The 20,055-nt window shown below is 39.7% G+C and overlaps 1 protein-coding gene across 1 annotated transcript in view; it reads left to right on the top strand.

The window, feature by feature from the left end:
• Positions 1–20,055, top strand: part of LOC131082426 (potassium voltage-gated channel subfamily KQT member 1-like) — a 400,826-nt gene that overhangs the window by 20,342 nt on the left and 360,429 nt on the right. The window contains exons 3-7 of the mRNA XM_058022324.1: positions 5,009–5,135; positions 8,255–8,333; positions 10,184–10,280; positions 13,522–13,662; positions 19,646–19,756. Of these exons, the coding sequence (XP_057878307.1) occupies positions 5,009–5,135; positions 8,255–8,333; positions 10,184–10,280; positions 13,522–13,662; positions 19,646–19,756 (555 nt within the window). The remainder of the gene's footprint in view (positions 1–5,008; positions 5,136–8,254; positions 8,334–10,183; positions 10,281–13,521; positions 13,663–19,645; positions 19,757–20,055) is intronic.

The following is a 20,055-nucleotide window of genomic DNA, read 5'->3' as shown; positions in this document are numbered from 1 at the left end:
TCAAAGATGAAACTAATTTAAGAGCAAGGACTATTATAGTCCTTATGTGTCTTAAGTCTTTTCCCCAGAACAGAGGGAGAAACACAGCAATGGAATGCTGCTACTGACTTTAGCAAAGGTATTGGATAGCACAGACCCAGTTTAAAATCTGTAATTAAATTCATTTGTTGGTATTCCTGTGGCAATTTGAGTTGCTACGATCAAAACAGGAAGAGACTGTGACATGTGTGAAGAATCCATATCCATGGATACGGATCTCATTTTTATGAATAATGGTTTGCTCCCACTCACTAATTTTGGTTTCAGTTTCATTAGAGTTCATCCCTGGCTTTCTGTTGATGCCAAGCTGCTTTCCAGGCCTATTAAATCTGCTCAAAATCCTTCATCATGCATTTCTTCCTTGACCACTTCCAGGAGAGGGGAAAAATACTGCTGGGAGCCAAAATCAAAAGGGTTTGTGGGTTACTTGTGAGTGTAGTCCCATTTTGAAAACAAGGGTTCTGGAAAATTGCAGAAGGCTGGAGAATGATCTCAAACTGACACACAGATGGACGTAAATTTCATTTGCAGATTGTTTCTGCTGATTTTCTTCTGGTTCATATTTTGTACACAAGTTCTCACCATTATTTGTTACCATTATAGTGAGAATTAATACTTTTTCTGACTTTACAGAAAATTGCTGGGTTGGTTTTTTTTTTCTTTTTACCAGAAGGTAAATGTGAGGCAATAAATTTAAGGCTCTGAAAAGTGTTTATGTGTAATAGAGGAAAAGGAGGGAGGTTTGGGGGTTTTTTGGAGGGTGAATTTAGTGAGGAGAAGATTGATCAGCCTTGGCAGCTCTGGAAATGGATGTCTCCTATCTTGCACTAGGAGTATACACAACAAGAGTGTAAATGTCACAATATTCCTTGTTTTTTGAAGGACCACCTGCAGACCTGTGATGTTTGTTCAGTTTCCATGCTTTTTTGGTCTTTGGCCTGTCTGAGGCTGCCAACAAATGTGTTAATGGCTGTGGTTTTGGTAATGTGGACACCTGTCCAGGACAAAATGAACTGTGATCAGTAATTAATGTCAAATTTGTTGAAGATGTAAGTTCCTCCTTTCCCTCCTTCCTGTCAACAATTTATTTTTCCTTTCCATGGACTGTGCAACCTTGTTGACTTCATCAGGGTTTTCTGGACATAACCAATATGGGTTCTGATCATAAAATACCCTCAGGCCAAATGCAGTTTTAATTTAGCTTTTAAAAGTGCCCTCAGAGGATAATCAAGGAAAATCTAAGAAGTTTTTGCTTCCTTGGCACTTTTCTGATTGTCTCCTTTCTACGCAGCTTTTTACCAAAAGCAATTGTAACATGGAGGTCCATGAAAATTATTCTTCCACTGCCATAAAGAGTGCTCTGCTTCCTTTAGTGGAACTTAGAGATTCCTAAGAAGAAAAACAAAATGCTAGAGTGACAATACAAGAACATTCTTAAAAGATAGACAATTTAATAAGTGAGAGAGTATCTTGCAAAATTCCAGAAATGCAATAATTCTTTTCCTCTTTTCCTTTTTAGATTGTTCTTATGATTTGATTTGACTATTATACTTGAATAAATATTTCTATTTAGACTGTAGACAGAATGCAAACCTAGAATTACTTGTAGATGCTCTTGATAATACATATACTAAAAAATTGAACTTGGAGAATTAATTTGCTTTTTATTTTCTTGTGCTTCTGCCTTGAAAATCGCTGTAAGCTTTCTTAGTTTTGCACTAACCCTTGGTTTATTCAGGATGAAAGTGCCATGCAAAAAAGAAGAAGACTGTGCATATTTTCTTAGTTCTCATTCCAGGCAAAACAAGGAGGCAGAAGTGAACACAGCAATGTTAACCTAACTTTGTTAAAAATCAAAATTAACATGAATTTTTGCGTGTTAGTGTAGAGCTTTTTCTATTTTTTTTTTTTCAGCTTTGAAATATTTTGTATTCTCTTGAGCCATCCAGAATGTCAGTTTTAAAATCAAGTTGGTATTGTCATTCAGTGAAAATTGTGATTTAAGTGTGTTTTGCTTTTTGGGTGCTTTAGAATCCCCCAGGTGCAGGTTGAGAGCACGTTCAAGTTAAAATGCAAACATTTTCCAAAGCTGTATCTCGTGCAGTAGGTGTTTGGTGACTCTGAATTACTGGGTACAGTTTGGGTTGGAACAAAGCCTAGAGGCTGTGCTTGGGTTGTGCTACCACACTGCAACAGAGAGGAAAACAAGGAAGGGGGGAACAAAGATCTCAGTGAATCTGCCCACGTTTTGATCTTCACTAATCTGCTTTCTTTAGAAGTATTTCAAAGTACACCCATCCTTTGTCATGCACTAGTGCTTCACAATGCAGTGCTGAAGAGGGGAACAATATTAAAATATTGATAATTCATTTGTTTACATGTTGGATATACAGCTCACCTCCATCACCAATCCTTATGGGTGATTTTATCTTCCCAGATATCAGCTGGGAATATCATACAGAGGACTCAAACGGGTCCAGGGGATTTCTGAGCACGTTGAAGAGAACTTCCTGGCACAGGTGGTCAACCAGGAAAGGTGTCCTCCTAGATTTGTTATTTATGAGGGACTTGTGGGCAAAGTGATGGATGATGGTTTTGTCTTGGTGACCTTGAAGGAGCCAAGTTTCAAAAGCTGGTAATAGAAGAGAAGCTGCCAGCAAAATTTGGATCCTGGATGTGTGGGGAGCTGTAGAGGCTGGTTAGTAAAGTCTCTTGGGAAGCTGCTCTTGGAGGTATTGGGGATTCTGAATGCTGGTCACCTTCTCTAGGCCATCTCCCAAGGGCACAGGAACAGGCAATTCCAAAGGGTTGGAAGCCAAGCAAAGCTGGCCAGAAGACCATCTTGGCTGAGCAGGGATCTTCTAGAACTTAGGGAGAAAGGGTGGGGGGCAGGTGACATGGGAGGAGATTCTATCCCCAAGGTAGGGAGAAAATTAGTGCAGCCAAAATTCAATTGGAGTCTAAGCAGGCCAGCACTGGGAAGGACAATAAAAGAGACTTTTACAAATATGTTCATAGCAAAAGGGGAATCAGAAATAGCATTAGGCCATGGCTTCAGGAGATTGGTCACCCCAAAATTGGTCTAGGTCACCACCTAGACAAAGCAGACATTTAATGTACTCTTCACTTCTGCCTTCAACAACGATGGGCCCTGGGAAGTCCAGAGTTCTGTCGGAAAACCATGACTGTTGGGGGGATGATAAAATCTCAGTCCACCCTGAGTTTGTTTGAGGCTTGCTGCTACAGCTGGATGTGCATAAATCATGGGGCTTGGTGGGATCCATCCCAGGATACTGAAAGACCTGGTAGACATCATTGAGGGACCTCACTCCATTTATTTTTCAGTGGTTTTAAGAGTCTGGAGAGGTCCCACTAAACTGAAAGCTGGCAAATATTGTCTCAGTTTTCAGAAATCACTTCCTTCTTGTGATTTCAGGCCTGTCAGTCTCATTGCAGTGCCTGGTAAATTATGGAAAAAGTTATTTTGGGAGTTACTGAAAAACACTCAAGAGACAACACAATCATTGGTTACAGCCAGCACAAGTTCATGAGGGAAAGTTCTGCTTAAACAACTCAAATTTATCCATAGTTGACTAAGGAAAGTCAGAAAATGTGGGGTTTTTTGGATTTCAGCAAAACTTTTGATCCTGTCTGTCACTGAATCCTTCTGGATAAATGCTCCAGCACAGAGCTCAACAAGCCCATGGAACACTGGATGAGCAGTTGACTCAAAGAGTTGCAGTAAGCAGGGTCACACCAGCCTGGCCCTCAGTCACTGGGGAGGACCCCAGGGCTCAACTTCACAGTAGTGTCGCAGACATCTTTTATGAAAAATCCTTTCCTCAGGATTTTTCCTCCTGAGAAGCTGAGAGGCCTCAGGAACAAAATGTAAACAATGATTATCTGCTGCTGTGGAATGCAACAGGTGGATCTGTGATTGGTCCATGTTGGTTGTTTCTAATTAATGGCCAATCACAGTCCAGCTGGCTCAGACAGAGAGCCCGAGACACAAGCCTTCATTATCATTCTTTCCTGTTCTATTCTTAGCTAGCCTTCTCATTAAATCCTTTCTTCTATTCTTTTAGTATAGTTTTAATATAATATATATAATAAAATAATAAATCAAGCCTTCTGAAACATGGAGTCAGATCCTCATCTCTTCCCTCATCCTGGGACCCCTGTGAACCCCATCACACTCCAGTATGTTTTTAAGTGATCAAGACTTATAAATCAATGCACATTATAAGTTAGTTTGAGAGCTGTACTGGACTGGGGAGAGCTGTGAACTCCCCCAGGCCTCACAGAGAGATCTGGATAGACCAGAGAGCTGGGCAATCACCAACTGTATGGAAATGCACAAAAGCAAGAGCTTTACCCTCTCACTGAGATGAGCCTGTCCTGGTTATACACACAAGCTGTGGGACAAGAGGCTGGAGAGCAGCCCTGCAAGTTCAATGCCTGTCACCAGGGTGCCCTGGCAGCCAGAGGGGTGCCCTGTGTCCTGGGGCACAAAGGGATGAAGGGAGGGCATTGCCCCAGCCTGCTCTGCACTGGTGCAGCCCCACCTGGAGTCCTGGGGGCAGTTTTGGTGTCTCAATAGAAGAAGGACATCAGAACATGAGAGCGCATCCAGAGGAGGGCAACCCAGGTGGGGAAAGGCTTGGAGGGCAAGGAGGTGTCAAAACAAAATAAGAATAATGTTGTGGTTTTCCTTATGATAAACCGATGGAATGGAGCTTAAACCATCTGTTTATTCGTGCAAATCACACTCAGGAACTGATTATCTCTCCCTTTTATTTACTGCCTGGCATATGCATACAAAAAGTCAACGGATTAGGCTAAATTGTTTTTATTGCATTATCTCTCTCAACAAGCTCATTTGTATTAGTTCTATGAATAAATTAGATGTGCAAACTGTACTGATAATGAAAAACCCAACTCTGATCTCTTCCCTCTTTCACTCTGCTAGGAGATAGTTCTGGTGGTGTTTTTCGGTGCTGAGTACCTGGTCCGGCTGTGGTCTGCAGGCTGCAGGAGTAAATATGTTGGCTTCCAGGGGAGGATCCGGTTTGCCAGGAAGCCAATATCCATCATTGGTAAGTTTTGAACTCTTTTGCAGTGTTGTAAATGAAAATGGCCACTTCTGCACGGGTCTTGTTGCAGTTCTGAGCTATGCCTACCCCTCAAGCATTTATCTGCTTTGCAATTTCTCTTCTTTTGTGTTGGTAGAACACTTAAAATATGTTTAAGGCAGACATCAACCTTAGAAATGCAGGACTGTAAAGTGAAGAAATGACTAAAACTTGGGTAATTGCTGGAAATTGACAAGATTTTGAACACAAAATCCTTCCTTGGGTACAAACAAATTCTTCATCTTCTTCTAGAGCTGGTCTATTTTTGTGATGTAACCATGAGGCCCGTAAGGAATAATTTCTATTCCTCATTGTGTTCTTGATTTCCCTCTCAATTAATAAGTGCTTCTTAGGTTTGTATATTAGAGAAAGTGATAGTCTCACTGAACTGTGATTTCAAAGGATTCTCTCTGCTGGTATTTTGATGTTACCACAGCAAATATTCATGTTTTATTGGAGCCCCTGGGGAAGACACTATGGGTTTTGTTAATAAAAGCTAAGAATGGCTATAGCTGGTTGTGCACTCAAAGTGTCAGTACCTCATTTAACCTTTGAAATTTCCCTAAGGATATAATACATTGGAAATCAAGATTTGCTTTTCCACATCAAATGCAAATGGAACAATGTCTGCACTGACAGAACAAGGTAAACTTGGGAAATACCTTTGCTGGGAATGATTGAATCCTACTGACTCATCCTATTGTTTTCAAATCAACATGAATAAAATACAAACACTGGAAAAAGAAATGAAAGGATTAGAACAGAAAGTAAAACATAATGAATTAATTTTATTTCTTCATTAATATGAAAGTCTTTATTTTAAATTTAGAAAAAAAAAATCTACTAAAATTTCTTTGGCAGCAGGGAGATTTCTTCTATGGGATTTTGTTCCCTCTAAAATTTGGGTTAGTTCTTAGCAAGTTCAACATGGAAAATCCCAATTTGAGGCAGAGGGAATGTTCTGGGACATGCAGACTCAGTAAAAAGATGGGAGGTGGATTCTGATGCAAAGGTCTGGGAGAGGAACATTTAAAGAGACTGACAAGCAACCAGGAGCTTGAAGGGAAATCAACAGGGGCTGGAAATATGTAGTATTGACAGGTGTCAGAGAAAGGGCAAGATATGCTGAGGATCTAGGCTGTAAAATAAGGCTGTTTGGACCAGTAAATCTGTATCAATAAGGGAAATCTAAGCACTGGAAACTGGGATGAAAACTAGGAACAGAGGAGAAGCAGAACTAGAAGAAGAGGTTTAGAGAAAAAGAAAGAAAGAAATGTCTATACCACAAAGAATACTTTCAGAAAAGAAGAAAGTGCAAATGAAAAAATCTCTTTCACTCTCAATATGTGGTTGAACTCATTTTCTGAGCATCAGTCTTTTCCACCTCTAGTGCCTGTCTTCAGATGGAGATGTCTATGTCTGACAATTTAGTAAAGACATGATGCATCATTTGCTAAAGAGCAAAGATCTGTGTTATGATGTGATGGGAAGAAAACCCACCCTAAATTCCAATGTTCACAAATATACATTCGCACACATACACGATAAAGGAACAGCATAAAAGAATTTGCAGTCAGGCATTCAAAAGCTAAAATCCCAAATGAAAGCTCCTTCTGTAGCCTCATCCCTCCCTTTATTAATTTTCATTTTCATTTTTACTTTCATTCATGCACAATTAGTGTAGTACAGTATTTAAACTGACTGTGTGCTTTCCCTTGAAGAGGAATCCAGGTTTTACAGCAAAAATCAGACTGGCACTGGAAATTAATTCAACTCAAAGAGTGAAGGATGCTGCTGGTTATAGAACTTCTGCAGTACTTGTTGCAGCAACGACATGGCTGTAAATGAGGCAGGAGAATGTTTAAAAGGAGAGGGAAAAACAAGTTAACCTTGCTGTAGGAAACTGTTGTTGCTGCTCAGGTTGGATCCCATCCTGCCTCTTGCCCAGCCATCCCATGGAAAGTTGGTTAAAATCAGTTTTCACAAGTGGGCTTCATTTTCTGGATGTCCAAAGGCAGAGTTTGAATTTGGGTTGCAGAGATTCTGAGCCCTCACTGCTGCAAGTGAAGTCAGCAGGGCTGGAGTTTTGAAGTGCTGTATAATGTTAAGTGCTCTTAAGAATAAAATGCTGCCTGTTTCAAACTGGCAAAGGAAAGTTTACCAAAGTTTTTCCTCGTTCTGCCTCCATTTGCTACCCATTTATAATAATATTCTTTAGTTTTTAGTTAGAAATTAAAAGGGAAGCATTTAGGTGCTCTAAGGAGGTTCACCACAGAAATGCCTGTAAGGAAATTAAAAAAAAAATCTTCTCAGAATAATATTACAGCAAGGTTCAATAATTAAAAGAAATGGACATGCTCACTGAACTGGGATGAGGGAAAATAAGGGATGTCGTCTCAATTGTAAACTCAATCTATCATTTGCATTGTATAAAGTGTAAACTGCAAAGTTGTGGAAACAAAACAAAACAAAAAAAGAACTCTGGAAACAATTATTTTTTCATACAAATAAAGACAGTATCACAAAGTAAACTAACAATTCTGATTTGTTTTAGCCAGCTTTTCTTCTGACAGTTCCATTAGGTTAGAAAGCTTGGCTTCACAGCTTTGATACAGCTTTCAAACTAAGTGTATATGTATGCATAATACTTCATGGATTTCATTATTGTGTGGTGAAAACCCTTGCATTTCCTCTTGGATCAGAAGCCTTGAGCCAAAATATGGGTCCATTTCTAGGGTGCACAAATGCCTTTGCATTTTTTCAGGCAAGCAGCCTAATCCACCAGGTTCTTTGAAAGGTCTGTTACTGAATTAATCCTGGAATAAACTGTAGCCACGGGGGTTTTGATGTGAAACTATTACACAGACTTAACATGCCCACCAAATTTCAGCTAACCATTTCTTTTTTGAGGTGCTTTCCTTTGTCTATGTTTGTTGTGTTTTTTCAGTACTGAGATAAAAAACAAAAACAAAACAAAACAAAACAAAAAAACAGACCCCCCCCCCCCCAAAAAAACCAAAAAAAACCCCCAAATTAATGCATTCTTTCTTCTTTTGTTTATTTGTTTGTTTGTTTTTTAACAGATCTGATTGTGGTAGTAGCCTCAATTATTGTTCTGAGCATAGGATCTAATGGGCAGGTGTTTGCCACCTCTGCAATAAGGTAGGTTCTGCTGTCACTGCAGCTCTTCCCTACCACAGAGGTGTGTATCTGATTGACTAATTCCCAGTTTAACTGTGTATCTGATGGCCTAATTCCCAATTTAACTGCATGTCTGATATTCCTAACACAGGGAAAGTTACTCCATTGAAGCACTGGGGGACAAGTTGTGCTTGGTGACTGGTTGGGAAATCAGTGCAGGAACAAGGCAAATGAAAAATGGTGGGAATGCTGAAGCCAAGTGGAAAAAATGAAACATTGTGTCCTATTTAAAACATCAAACAACTGTCTCTCTGAGACAAGGGAGAATTACAGAGCCTGGGTTTATTTAAGAAGTAATCCAGACAGTGCTTAACTCGGTGCTTTTTGAGTATGAGTAATTACTTTGTTTAAAGAGTAATTATGCTTTGGTGGATTTGTTTGGCACGAGTAACTCACACTGTACACGAAGCAGAAACATCTGATGCACACAGTGTTTGTTCAGCTTTCATCCAAGTACTGCAGGCTTGTTTTGGGAGGTGAATGAAGTGAGTAAACAGAAGAATGATAAGCAGTAAGGTGTATTTCCTACTCCTAACCTAACTTCTAAGATGTGCTGCATGTTTTGTCACATGCCTCTGCTTCCCAGTGCAGTGGAACCACTGGGAAGTGGGAATGTCCAGTAGTGTCTAAACTGTCCAGCGGTGTAGGCAAACACTGGGGAGAACTACATGTACAGAGTGTTTTTAAGGTAATTCTCACTGTAGAACATTCATCCTTATCTGATGGTAAAGACTCCACTCAGGCAGCAGGAATATCAGCTCCTATAGGAAAAGAGGAAGGTGCATGTGGAAATTCCAAGGGTTGGGGTTTGTTAATTTAACTCAAAGCATAGGAAAGAGTTCAGTGCAAAGGCCCTGTGTGTTTATATGGGAGCCCAGTGGGTTTTGGGCTCAGTGAAGCCTTTCCCTGGTGCTGAGTCCAGAGTCACTGTCCTACACCTCAGAATGCTCTCCGAACACTAACCCACATCCCTGCAGTGTTATCATTGCTCCACAGAAAAGCCAGCAGGGTCAGGCAAGTCTGAATTAAAAATCAAAGCCTATCTCCACAAAAAAATCTTCTTGAAGATTGCTAAAAAGAGCCAAAAATACTTCTAGTGAAAATTTTTCAGGTAGATTAATTAGTGTTCATCCTTTCCTGTTTTTCACTGGTTTGTTTCAGGGATAAGACAGTAAGATGATTGTAGGCAAACAAAATTCATTGTCAAAAGAGTAACTAAATGAAATATTTCCATGGAAATATTTCCATGGAATAAAACTATGCTGAAGAAACATATTGATAATTACTTTTATTTAGTTGAAAATATTTGGCGCTTATGATTGATTTAGTTATTCTCCTAAAACACATAGGACTCTATCTATTTCCAGTGATATCAGATATATTTCAGTAACTCACACAACAAGGATTTCAGTAGTGCCATGTTTGATTCATATTCTGCTTTTGGCAAATAGAGAAAAAGGTTTGCTCACATTTGTGTTAGGAAAACTTGAAGTTTCCATTGGAAAGGAGGCATTTAAAGTTTCGAATAATAGAAATGATACAGGTTTCCCCTGATTTGGTTTGTTTTCCCATTAAATAATTGTTTTCATAGTCAATATTTCTGAATAAATTTGACTGTAATTAAATGTGATCTAAACACAGAGGTGCCTCAAGCCTGCAATGCCACCCCAGGCAAGGGCAGTGCTATCACAGTTCTTGAACATAGCAGTGGGTGAGTGGACATGATCAGTTGTAGGTGGATAAGGCAGTATTGTCCTCAAGCATTTTTATGTGCTTATTGCATTTATTTTAAAGCTTCACTTCCCTTACAGAGGGATTCGCTTTCTCCAGATCCTTCGGATGCTCCATGTTGACCGCCAGGGAGGCACCTGGAGACTCCTGGGGTCTGTGGTCTTCATCCATCGACAGGTACCCAGCTTTTAAACATCCCCTAAAACTCATTGGCTTCAGTGAATTCTCTCTGTGGGCTTCAAATAGTGGTCTGGTGTCTTGGTTTGAAAAGACAGGTGTCTGCTAAGGAAGGCAGGAGCCTCTCTTGAAATGGAAAATGTAAACCCCGTCCCTTTGGAATTATTGTAATTTTGAAATTAGGGGGGTCTCAGGCAAAGGTACAGGAATAGGAATAACAGTTCTTTACTAGGAAAAATAAAATACAAATGCAATAGTACAAACAACAAAAAAAAAAAACCCCACTGACAGAGTCAGAATACAACCTGACACCCAGTTGGTCAGGGTGGTGGCAGCAGTCCCATTAAATGGTGGCTGCAGTCCTTCTGCAGTGACAGGGGTGGTTCTGTTGGAGCAGGGATCCTGGACAAGGGTGGAGTTTTCCTCTGAAGGTCCTGTGGTGGTGTAGATGGGTCTGGTCTTCCTCTGGGAATCCAGTGGAGAAGAAACCTCCTCCTTTTGGAATCCAGTGGGAAAAAGGCTCCTGTCATGCTCCAATGTCAGATTCTATCCAGGTAGGAATGCTTGGCTACTCCCCCTGGGCAGAGCATCTCACAATGGGATGATGTAATTTTATCAGTCATACAGTGAGACTCAATGACTCATTAACAGAAGATATTTCCTGGAGGGAGGATTGGTTTCTGAAAGAGATAAAAAAAACTGCCCAATTAACAGAAGATAACTTCCCCACCTCTAACAGATGGCAAATAGAATACACACATATTTTACAACCCAAGACCGCTGGTTTAAATTATGTGTTACATAGCAAGAGAAAAAAATACTTTAAAAATCCATCGTGTGTTTCTTCTTCCTTTTAAAATGGGAAGCTATTTTTGCTATTTAGGGCAGTGGCTAACAGGGTATAAACAAAAATGTTTGGGTTTATTAATTAACTGTTGTAGTCTTTGATGTTATCCCTCAATGTAATTTCTTAAACACAGTTTTGTGGGCTGCCTTTCATACTGCAAGTACTCTCCACTATCCCTGCAAAAGATGTATCCCTAGCTTGGTTTTCCTGGGGAAAACCAAACAGTAATGGGAAAGCCTTGCTAGAAGAAGTCAGTTATTCAAATATTTCTGTTGTGTTCACCTTGAATACAAAGTTTTCTAATTTATTCTGTAAATTAAAAAAATGAACTATGTTATGATGCTGTGTAAGAAAAGTTACTTTTTCAAGGGTGTGGCGACAGAGGCAAACCTGGCTATAAATAGGTGCATGTCTGCTAAAGCTTTGAAACAATTTTTCTGTATGAAAACTCATTAAGCAGGAAGAGTTAAAAAGTTTTTCTGCAAACTTAAAAATATTTTTAATTGAAGGCTTCTTTTTGAGTGTCCATGGAATCTCTTGATGATTAGCTTTATTAATATAATGGAAAATTATATAATTAGCCTTGAAGTCTTGCATCTCTATGGAGGGCTAATACTCTGCTATTAATCTCCACATCCCACTTGTAAGTGTGGCTAACTTGTTCTTATGAATGTAGATTTGTTCTCCACATACTGACAAACACAAATTTCCATGCAGACCTTTTTACATTTTCTATTTAGAAAACTGTTTTTCTGGGACAGAGAATGCACTGCACTTAATCCAAGCCAATAATTTAATGCTAAAAGTAAGTTTCCTTCCTTTTATTTTTTTCCTCCAGTACAGTAGGAACTTTTATGTCACGATGGCTGTGCAGAAGTGATGCACACCAAAGCGCTGTGGAATAAAGCCTCCTTTTATACTGTACAACAGGATGACTTTTAATGCTCCAAGTCTGTGTGGTCTCCATTTATTATGCTTGCATTGCCTGGGTATCTTGCTAGGGCAGAGCTGATATCCAAATAACTTGATATCCAAAAAAATGTTTGGGAACATTTCTTTCCTGTGGGTGTTCAGAGTTTTAGTCAAGAATCAGGAAATACTCTCTCCAAAACACAACACTTAAATCTTATGTGTCACAAGCAAAAGAAAGTTCAATGGTTTAAAAGGGGAAAAAAAAAATTCTTGGAAAATAAATTTATGAGTAAACGCACCTGAAGTTCTGCTTATCCAAAGAAGTGATTATGGTGATAAATAAAACTCCACAGATCTGTAGTACTTATCCAAGCAGATCACCCACTAACACATTAAGAAAAAAAATACCAAGCACACATTTCTGTATTGACATTGGACAAGCGTAGCTGAAACCCTAACACGGTACCAAACGGAAGGAAAAATGGAACCTTTATTCCTGTCCAGCCTCTGAAAGAAATTTTTGTTTAAAAATTAAAAAAAACCAAAACCAAAACAAAAACACCTCAGCTGCTTTTTCTTCACAGGCAGAATACAAAGTCCTCATCTATTTTTGGTGTTTTTTGCGTTTGATAGTCTTTCAGAAAATATGGGCCCCTAAAGCCTTAAGCAATGTGAGAAAATGAATTCACATCTTGGTGCCCTGTGAAAATAGCAAGCACTTGTACCTCCCTGGGCCCTGAAGAGCTTAGTGAAGTTGTCACCAACGATTTCCATGTGTTTTGGAATTTTACATATAGCTCAATTAGCTCACTCAGGCCTGGTTTGGCTAGGATGCTCTTCTATTTTCAGCAGGTTGAGCTTATATACCAGCATTTCTTGCCAAAGGCAACAAAACGTGAGTCAATATCACATGTGGCGGTGGAAAGCCATTAAGAAATGGCTGAGGCTTGCTGAAAAGCCAAGTTAGCCACTCAAGCTCCAGCTTGTGAGCCTCTAGGTTGGTTTTGCTCCTTCCTCACCTTGCTTTGTGAGGTCTTCCACTGCTCTCAGGACAGGAGGGATTCTCATATTTTTTCCAAGTGTTGAACTTTGTATTGTGTGGTCCTTATTTTAAACGAAAATGGAGATATAGCTGAGTTTAAAAAATGTGCTGACTCAACTCTCTCAGTATTCAAATCTACCTTTGAGCATTTCTTGTTCTTACTGCTTCCTGTGTGTGTGAATCTGAAAGTCTCTGCTGCAAAGAGCTATTTGTTTTAGGCAGCACTCTTTATTCTTAAACTCTTAGCTAATAAAACCCAAATCCAACTCAATATTTTAGCTGTTTTACTGGAGGCAAATGTCAAACCTGAAGTATAACATATTAATTTTTCTACTGCGATGCAAAAGCCCCACAGATATTTGCAACATTTTACAATGATGTATATACATATGTATATAGGATGAAAACCTCATACACTTGTTTGTTTTCTCTCTCAATAGGAACTTATAACCACTCTGTACATTGGATTCTTGGGATTAATTTTTTCATCCTACTTTGTTTATCTTGCTGAGAAGGATGCAGTTGATGAGGATGGAAAGACAGGTTTCTCCAGCTATGCTGATGCCCTTTGGTGGGGTGTGGTAAGTCGTCACCAATAAAACGTGTGTGCAAAGAGGGCCCGAGGTTTTCTGTTCAAATTGTGATCTTTTCAGGAAAACCTGGCATTTCTTTCTTTGAAGAATGTATTTCTGTAGGGAAGCTTGACAACTTCCTCAGAGGGATACAAGCAAGAATACAAGAAATACAATTAAAGTATTGGGGTATTCAATTTTATTGTGAAAGCAGGTCAGCAAGTTCTTAGCAAAGGACACCGAATGCTTACAGATATGAAGAGTAAAAATCATTTCAAAAAGTAAATACATCTCAAAAAAAGTAAACAATCTGCTTCAAAACCTGTATCACTTCCTTTAAGCTCTACTTAGTTATCTCAAAAGGTGCATAACTTAAAAACCTATTCTATATGTGAAAGTAGGGTTAATGGCGCTATTTTTTTTTCTTTATCATTTGTGTAAAACACTCTCTCAGTAATAATTCAGACTTTGATGCAGGTTATAGGTTCCTGTTTTTTTTGTTTTTATCTTTAACTTATATGGGGGGATAGAATGTAAGAGAACAGAGATGTGCAGAAAAAGGCAATCTCACCCCTGAGGACTTGCAGCTGTGCTAATCACCAAAGATTAGGAACACCTGCCCTTAATGGGCCACAGGTGTGTCCAATAATGATGAGTGCTATATAAGGGCAGGTTAGGTGGTAGAGAAGAGAGTTGGAGTTTGTTGACTGTGCTATGAGGAGATCCCTATGAGAAATCACCAAGGAGGTATGTAAGCTTTGCAATAAGATAGCAACGAACTTAGATGCTGCGTAAGTCTCTACTTAATGAGGTACACAGAATTATAGACTATATTACGTGTAGCCTGAGTCACCACTCTGTAAGTGGTTCACTATAAAAACATTTTCAACATTAATTTCCTCTCACTAGGTTATGGGATATTTATTTAATCTGCAGAGTATCACCTATGACTATGCTAAACAGTACAAACCGAGAAGAATCAAGTGAAAAAGAAAAATCCACTCAATGCTAGATGGACCTGATAATCTAAGGTGCTTGGAATCAATGAAAGCATAAAGCAAGCCATAGAGCTTTCACTTGTCAAAGTCCTCAGTGGGCATGGGATAAAATTTTAAGAATATGAAACCTCATGGTTATAGCTGTTAAGCAACCTGTAGCTAGTGGAGGAAAAGTATGTGTATCTCAGAGATAGAGATGGTGCTGCATTTTAAAAGAAAAACAATAAGGGTATAATTGGAAGATACCCCATGCCAGCTTTACAAGAACAAACCAGTGCTCTTAGTCTCACTTATTCTTCCGTTATTTTTGCAGTTCACCTCAAACACCAGTGAATCGCTTTTAGCATCCGGTTCTATCCATGTTTGTTTGTGCACAAGTTATTTCTGCATGTGATAGAAATTCTGTATGGACCCAGTGTACTCTTCCTACCTTTCCTTGTTTCTTTTTTTAGTGGTTTATTTTTTTTTAAATTCTAGTTTTCCAGAGTTGCTTCATTAGTTGCATTGAATATTTAGGTATGAATTAGAAATACTTCTAATCACTATATACTATTACATGGATATGAGTGAAGAGTAGAAAAATTAAGGTTAAAAAAGTCAGAGTGTGTTTCTACAGCAGTGTTTTGGACTTTGGGAATTTAAAAGGAGTTGTGAAGACCATCAGAGAAGTTTAAAATGCACAGTATCTTGTTTACATAGATGACTTGGGATCTGTGTTCCAAAGTGTGTGGATGGGAGATGCAAAGGGTTCAGTGGGTTTTGTTATTTTCCAAAACTTGACTTGCGTTGTGTAGCAGCAAGATAAAAATCAGCTCCTCTTTCTCTGGCCATGGGGGGAACACTGTTTAAATTGTTGTTCAAGCTTTTCAGGCATCCAGGCCTCCTCAGCATTTGGTGAGTCACGGTGCAGGTGCAGTTCACAGCTGGGAACAGGAACAAAGGACAAAGTGAATCAGTTTCTTTTTCTTTTCAAATCTCCTGGAACACAGAGACACAGATGTGGAGTTACTAGGGAGTGAAATTTGATTTTTGCTTCTGCCTTTCAAAACTGAACCATTGGAAAAAAAAAATCTTGGTATGAAGTATTTGAAAGTCTTATGTGTCTGACAAAACCACAGAGTGTATTATGGGGAATATTTTGCTTTGAGGAGAAAGTGCAAGCTTGCTGAACTTGATACAAATGACCTGAAAGGTTTAAATACAGGGAAAAGAGAAAATAAGGAATGAATGAGAGTTGGAATTAATTGCTAACTACATTCACCTGCTTCAGTTAAAGGCAAGAGTTTTTCCTCCTAGATTTGGCAGGCAAACAGGTCTGCAAAGACATATCAAAGGCTTGTGTTTCACATGGAGTCATTCTCAGCAGTTGTAGCATGTAGGGCACATGTAAAAGCACTTCCAATAGCACGGTCAGCCTGCCAGAATTGCAACCTGAGTCACAGCATTTGCCCTGTCCCTTTTGGGTATTTTTTCCTTAAAAGAAGAGCACGGAGGCGGCTTCTCTTCTGCTGGCCCTCCCTGCTTGCCTCTTGCTGCTGGTAATGCTTATTTGCCTTGCTGCAAGCTCAGCTATTCTGTACCACTGGACTGGAGTTAAATACCTGCTCCAGGAATTGGTGTTAACTGGCACAGGTACTTGGGATCAACTGCTCAGAATTTCCAGCAGTAAATTTCCATGCCAGAGGTAGCAGTTGGAATTACTTTATATTTAGTGTGGTTTTTTTGAGGTGTGCCATTCTGACTCCTCACACCTGAGGACACCTGCCTGTCTTTAAACATCTGAGCATCCCTGTTGACTTCTGCTAAATCAGAGTTCTTCCCTTTTTGAGGTATACATGTGTGTGTTGAGAGCCTGTGTGCACAGCTGCAATGTGCCACCATCAATCCCTGTCACAAGAGGTGTCATTTTCCAGAGCCCAACATTCTCTGCTCAGAAATACTGATAACTTTGGGCTGTGCAAGTAGAAAAAAAAAATCTGCTGTGATTAAGAAAGCCAGAGAATTACATTATTTATCATCCTTTCCATGTGTTCAGTGTGCTAATTAAATGTGCACCAACAAGGAACCCTCTTAAGGTAGCCGGGGAAAAACTTCCTGAGACATGGTCAGGCACCTGCAGGAGTCTGCCAGCCAAGTGCCTGCTGTGGAGGTGGAAAATTCATCTTTTCTGTGGTTACAGCTTTCATGCTCTCTTCCATAGTAATATTAAGGCAGCTCAGCATTGCTGCAATTTGGTTTTAAGTCCTGGCTGCTGGGGGATTTAGTGAAAAAACCAACCAAAGCCTCCCCAGAAAAACCAAACCACCCTCAAAAAACCAAGAAGCCTTTCATAAGAGAGAAGAGGGGAAAAGAAAGGAAAAACTACTGACTTTGAAGGGTCACCTGGGTACACTGAGGAGCTGAAGTGCTGTTAAAGAAACAGCTTTAACTTCCTCCATATGCTGCATTTCAAAGTTGAATTTTGGTGGGTCTTATTTAATTTTGGGGACTGGCAAACTCATTGTCCTGATGGTAGCACACAGCACCTGAGTCACTTGACCAGCCCCATTAAATCTGGGCAAACACCTGGAAAGGCGTTGTCCAGAAACTGCTCCTGCTGGGAGCAGTTTGCAGCTCAAAAAACCAATATTCATTCAAGGATATAGCTACTACAAAGTGGTCTTCATCAAGTGGAGAATTCATGGTGAATAAACACAAATATAGCTATTTTTTGGAACTTGGAAAAATTATGTTTGGTAGTAGTTGCTAATTTTTTCCCTGCAAATCTTTCTTCCAGCTTTGCGAGTAGGAAACATATTCTTCCCATGCCTTTACTGCTTGATAGTTTCTTCTGAGAAGACTATTTTTGCATAACATCTAAGCATTTGTCAGCAAATTTTTCCATAAAAGGCAGCCTCTTTATAGTCAGTGTAAATTTACATATTCTTTTAAGTCTGTTTTGGCTGTGTTTCTGCTACCATTCAAGGCAAAGTGAAGGGAGGGGGACTAGGTTAGGGGCTGGTACATCCAAATAAAAGTACATTTTTTCTATTTACAGCTCTCCCCAGTGGTTAGTATTGATGACAGAGCTCTTCTGTTCCTCACCAGAAGCTTTTCACTTCTCAGGGATCCAAGCCATGTTTCTCACACCATTTTATGGCAGCATCAGAGCTCTGAGGATGCTGAAAACCCAACACCCCCACGGGCCAAGGTCTCTGTTTTAGACCATGGTGTGTGTGTCTTGTCCTGCTGAGGCCCCCGTCAGGTGGGATTTCCTGTGGATTCCTGCTTTGGGATCAGCTGATTATCCCCTTCCATTGGGCAGCAGGGGCTCCTTGTTACATCAAAAACCTTCCTGATGGACCAGCCACCACCTGGACCCTCTTTTCCTTCCTGACCTCTGGCTCATGCTGAATTCTCTTTCATCCTGTTTGGGGCTATTCCTATTCTTCAGAAATAGCTCCAAACATCTGTCCCACTCAGGTCCTCCTGCCTCTGGGGCTTTTCAGGGCTGGCCTGCCACCTCTGCAGCAAGTCTGTGTAGAGCCAAGTCCCTACAGACTTGAGGGCATTAATTGACCTAATGACCCTGACCAGCATGACCCCACTGGAGGTGCTCCGTGTACAATATTTCAGCACAAGAGAGATTGTCTGTAGCTCAACTGCAGCTGTGTCTGGGTTTGGGCTCCCTCATTCCTCATTTCCACCCACAGGATGATGCCCCGCTCTTGTCACCTCCCTGCAGGCTTGTGTGCTGGCCTCTTGATCCTAATCCTGACCTGTGGCTTGTCAGACCTGTCTTGTTGTGCTGCTGCATTAAAACCCAGTCTCTGGGGTGGATCTGCCTGCACTTTCTGCTTCTGTTTTTCTTGAAAGGTCCTGGGTCCTGACTGGAGAGGTGCTGCCCTGCTGGCCCTTTTTTCTCCCTTGATGGTGGGCTCCTTCTCCCTAGCCCTGATAAGCAATATCAGATCCAAGTTTAAGCACCTTGAGGCTTAAAAACATTTTTGAGTGGCCAGGTATTGTTGCAAAGTGGGCCCAGCCAGGGAATAATGTTCTGACTCCATGATTCCAGAAGGCTGAGCAAATGCTTTATTAAGCTATATTTTATATAATATCTATATATAATTATATATAATGTATGTATATAATTATATAGTTATATATTATATATATGTACATAATTATCTACATAATAGTTATACATAATATATACATATCATTTTATATTATATATAACTATATATAATTATGTACATATTTATAATATATATAATTTATGTAATATAATATATTACATAGAATAATATACATATATAATATATGTCTATAATTATATACATTATATATAATTACATATGTAATATGTATTATATGCTTTATTAAGCTATATTATAGTACACTAATACTATGCTATACTAAAGAAAAACCTGTGACTGTCTCCAGACACAGCTTTGACCTAATTGGTCAATCAATCCAAACAACCATCACAGGTGTCCAATTAACAAATCACTCTTGGTAAACAATCTCCATAACACATTCCACATGTGCCAAACAACAGCAGCAGCAAATAGAGATAAGAACTGTTTTCTCTTCTTCTCTGAGCTTTCTCACTGCCCTCTCCTGGAAAAGTTCTGGGAGAGAGAATTGTGTCTCTCTCTGTTCAGAGAATGTGAATATCACAGCCAGGCCTTGTGTTTGTGGGGGAGAAAGAAAGAAAGCTGAGCACAGGCCTGATCTGTGTTCAGGTCTAGCTCTACTGGCAGGCTGACTTTGGGAGATAATACATCCTGGAATGGTTGTTCTTCCTCCTCTTGCTGTGAGGATTCAGTTGGGATGGGTTTGTTCTATCCTTTTTCACTCCTGTCAGCACAGATTTCCTCATTCCCAAATCCACACCCTTGTTTCACCCTTGTCTCCTGGTACTTCAGTAATTACTTTGCCCTTCCATTCTTTTTTTCTCATGCTTTGTGCAGGAAAAAAATCACTAAAACAGATGTTTCTTCCTGGTGTAGGTAACTGTCACAACAATTGGCTATGGAGACAAAGTTCCCCAGACGTGGATTGGGAAGACCATAGCTTCCTGCTTCTCAGTGTTTGCCATCTCCTTCTTTGCCCTGCCAGCTGTAAGTGGAACTTGAATCTCTTCATTACAGGTGTGTGCACCTCTGTGAGTGCCTCTGGCTCCTGTAAGCTGTGGATCACAGCAATAAACATGTGCTGTTTATTCAAGCTACCCAATTCTGCTGTTGATCTGCTCAATTTTAGATTTGTTGGAATAAGTAGAACTCGACAGTGTAGACATTTGAAAAATCATTTTTATAAAGTCTTTTATTAAATGTCTGTTTATTCCAGGTGCAAAGTACTTTATTTAGGTATGTGAAGCTATGTACATGTCTGAATAGTAATTTTGTTACTTTGCTAG

This window comes from Melospiza georgiana, chromosome 4 (genome assembly GCF_028018845.1).
Source record: "Melospiza georgiana isolate bMelGeo1 chromosome 4, bMelGeo1.pri, whole genome shotgun sequence".
Lineage (NCBI taxonomy): Eukaryota > Metazoa > Chordata > Aves > Passeriformes > Passerellidae > Melospiza > Melospiza georgiana.
Note: the sequence above shows the minus strand (reverse complement) of the source record. Positions and strands in the feature narration are given on the sequence as shown.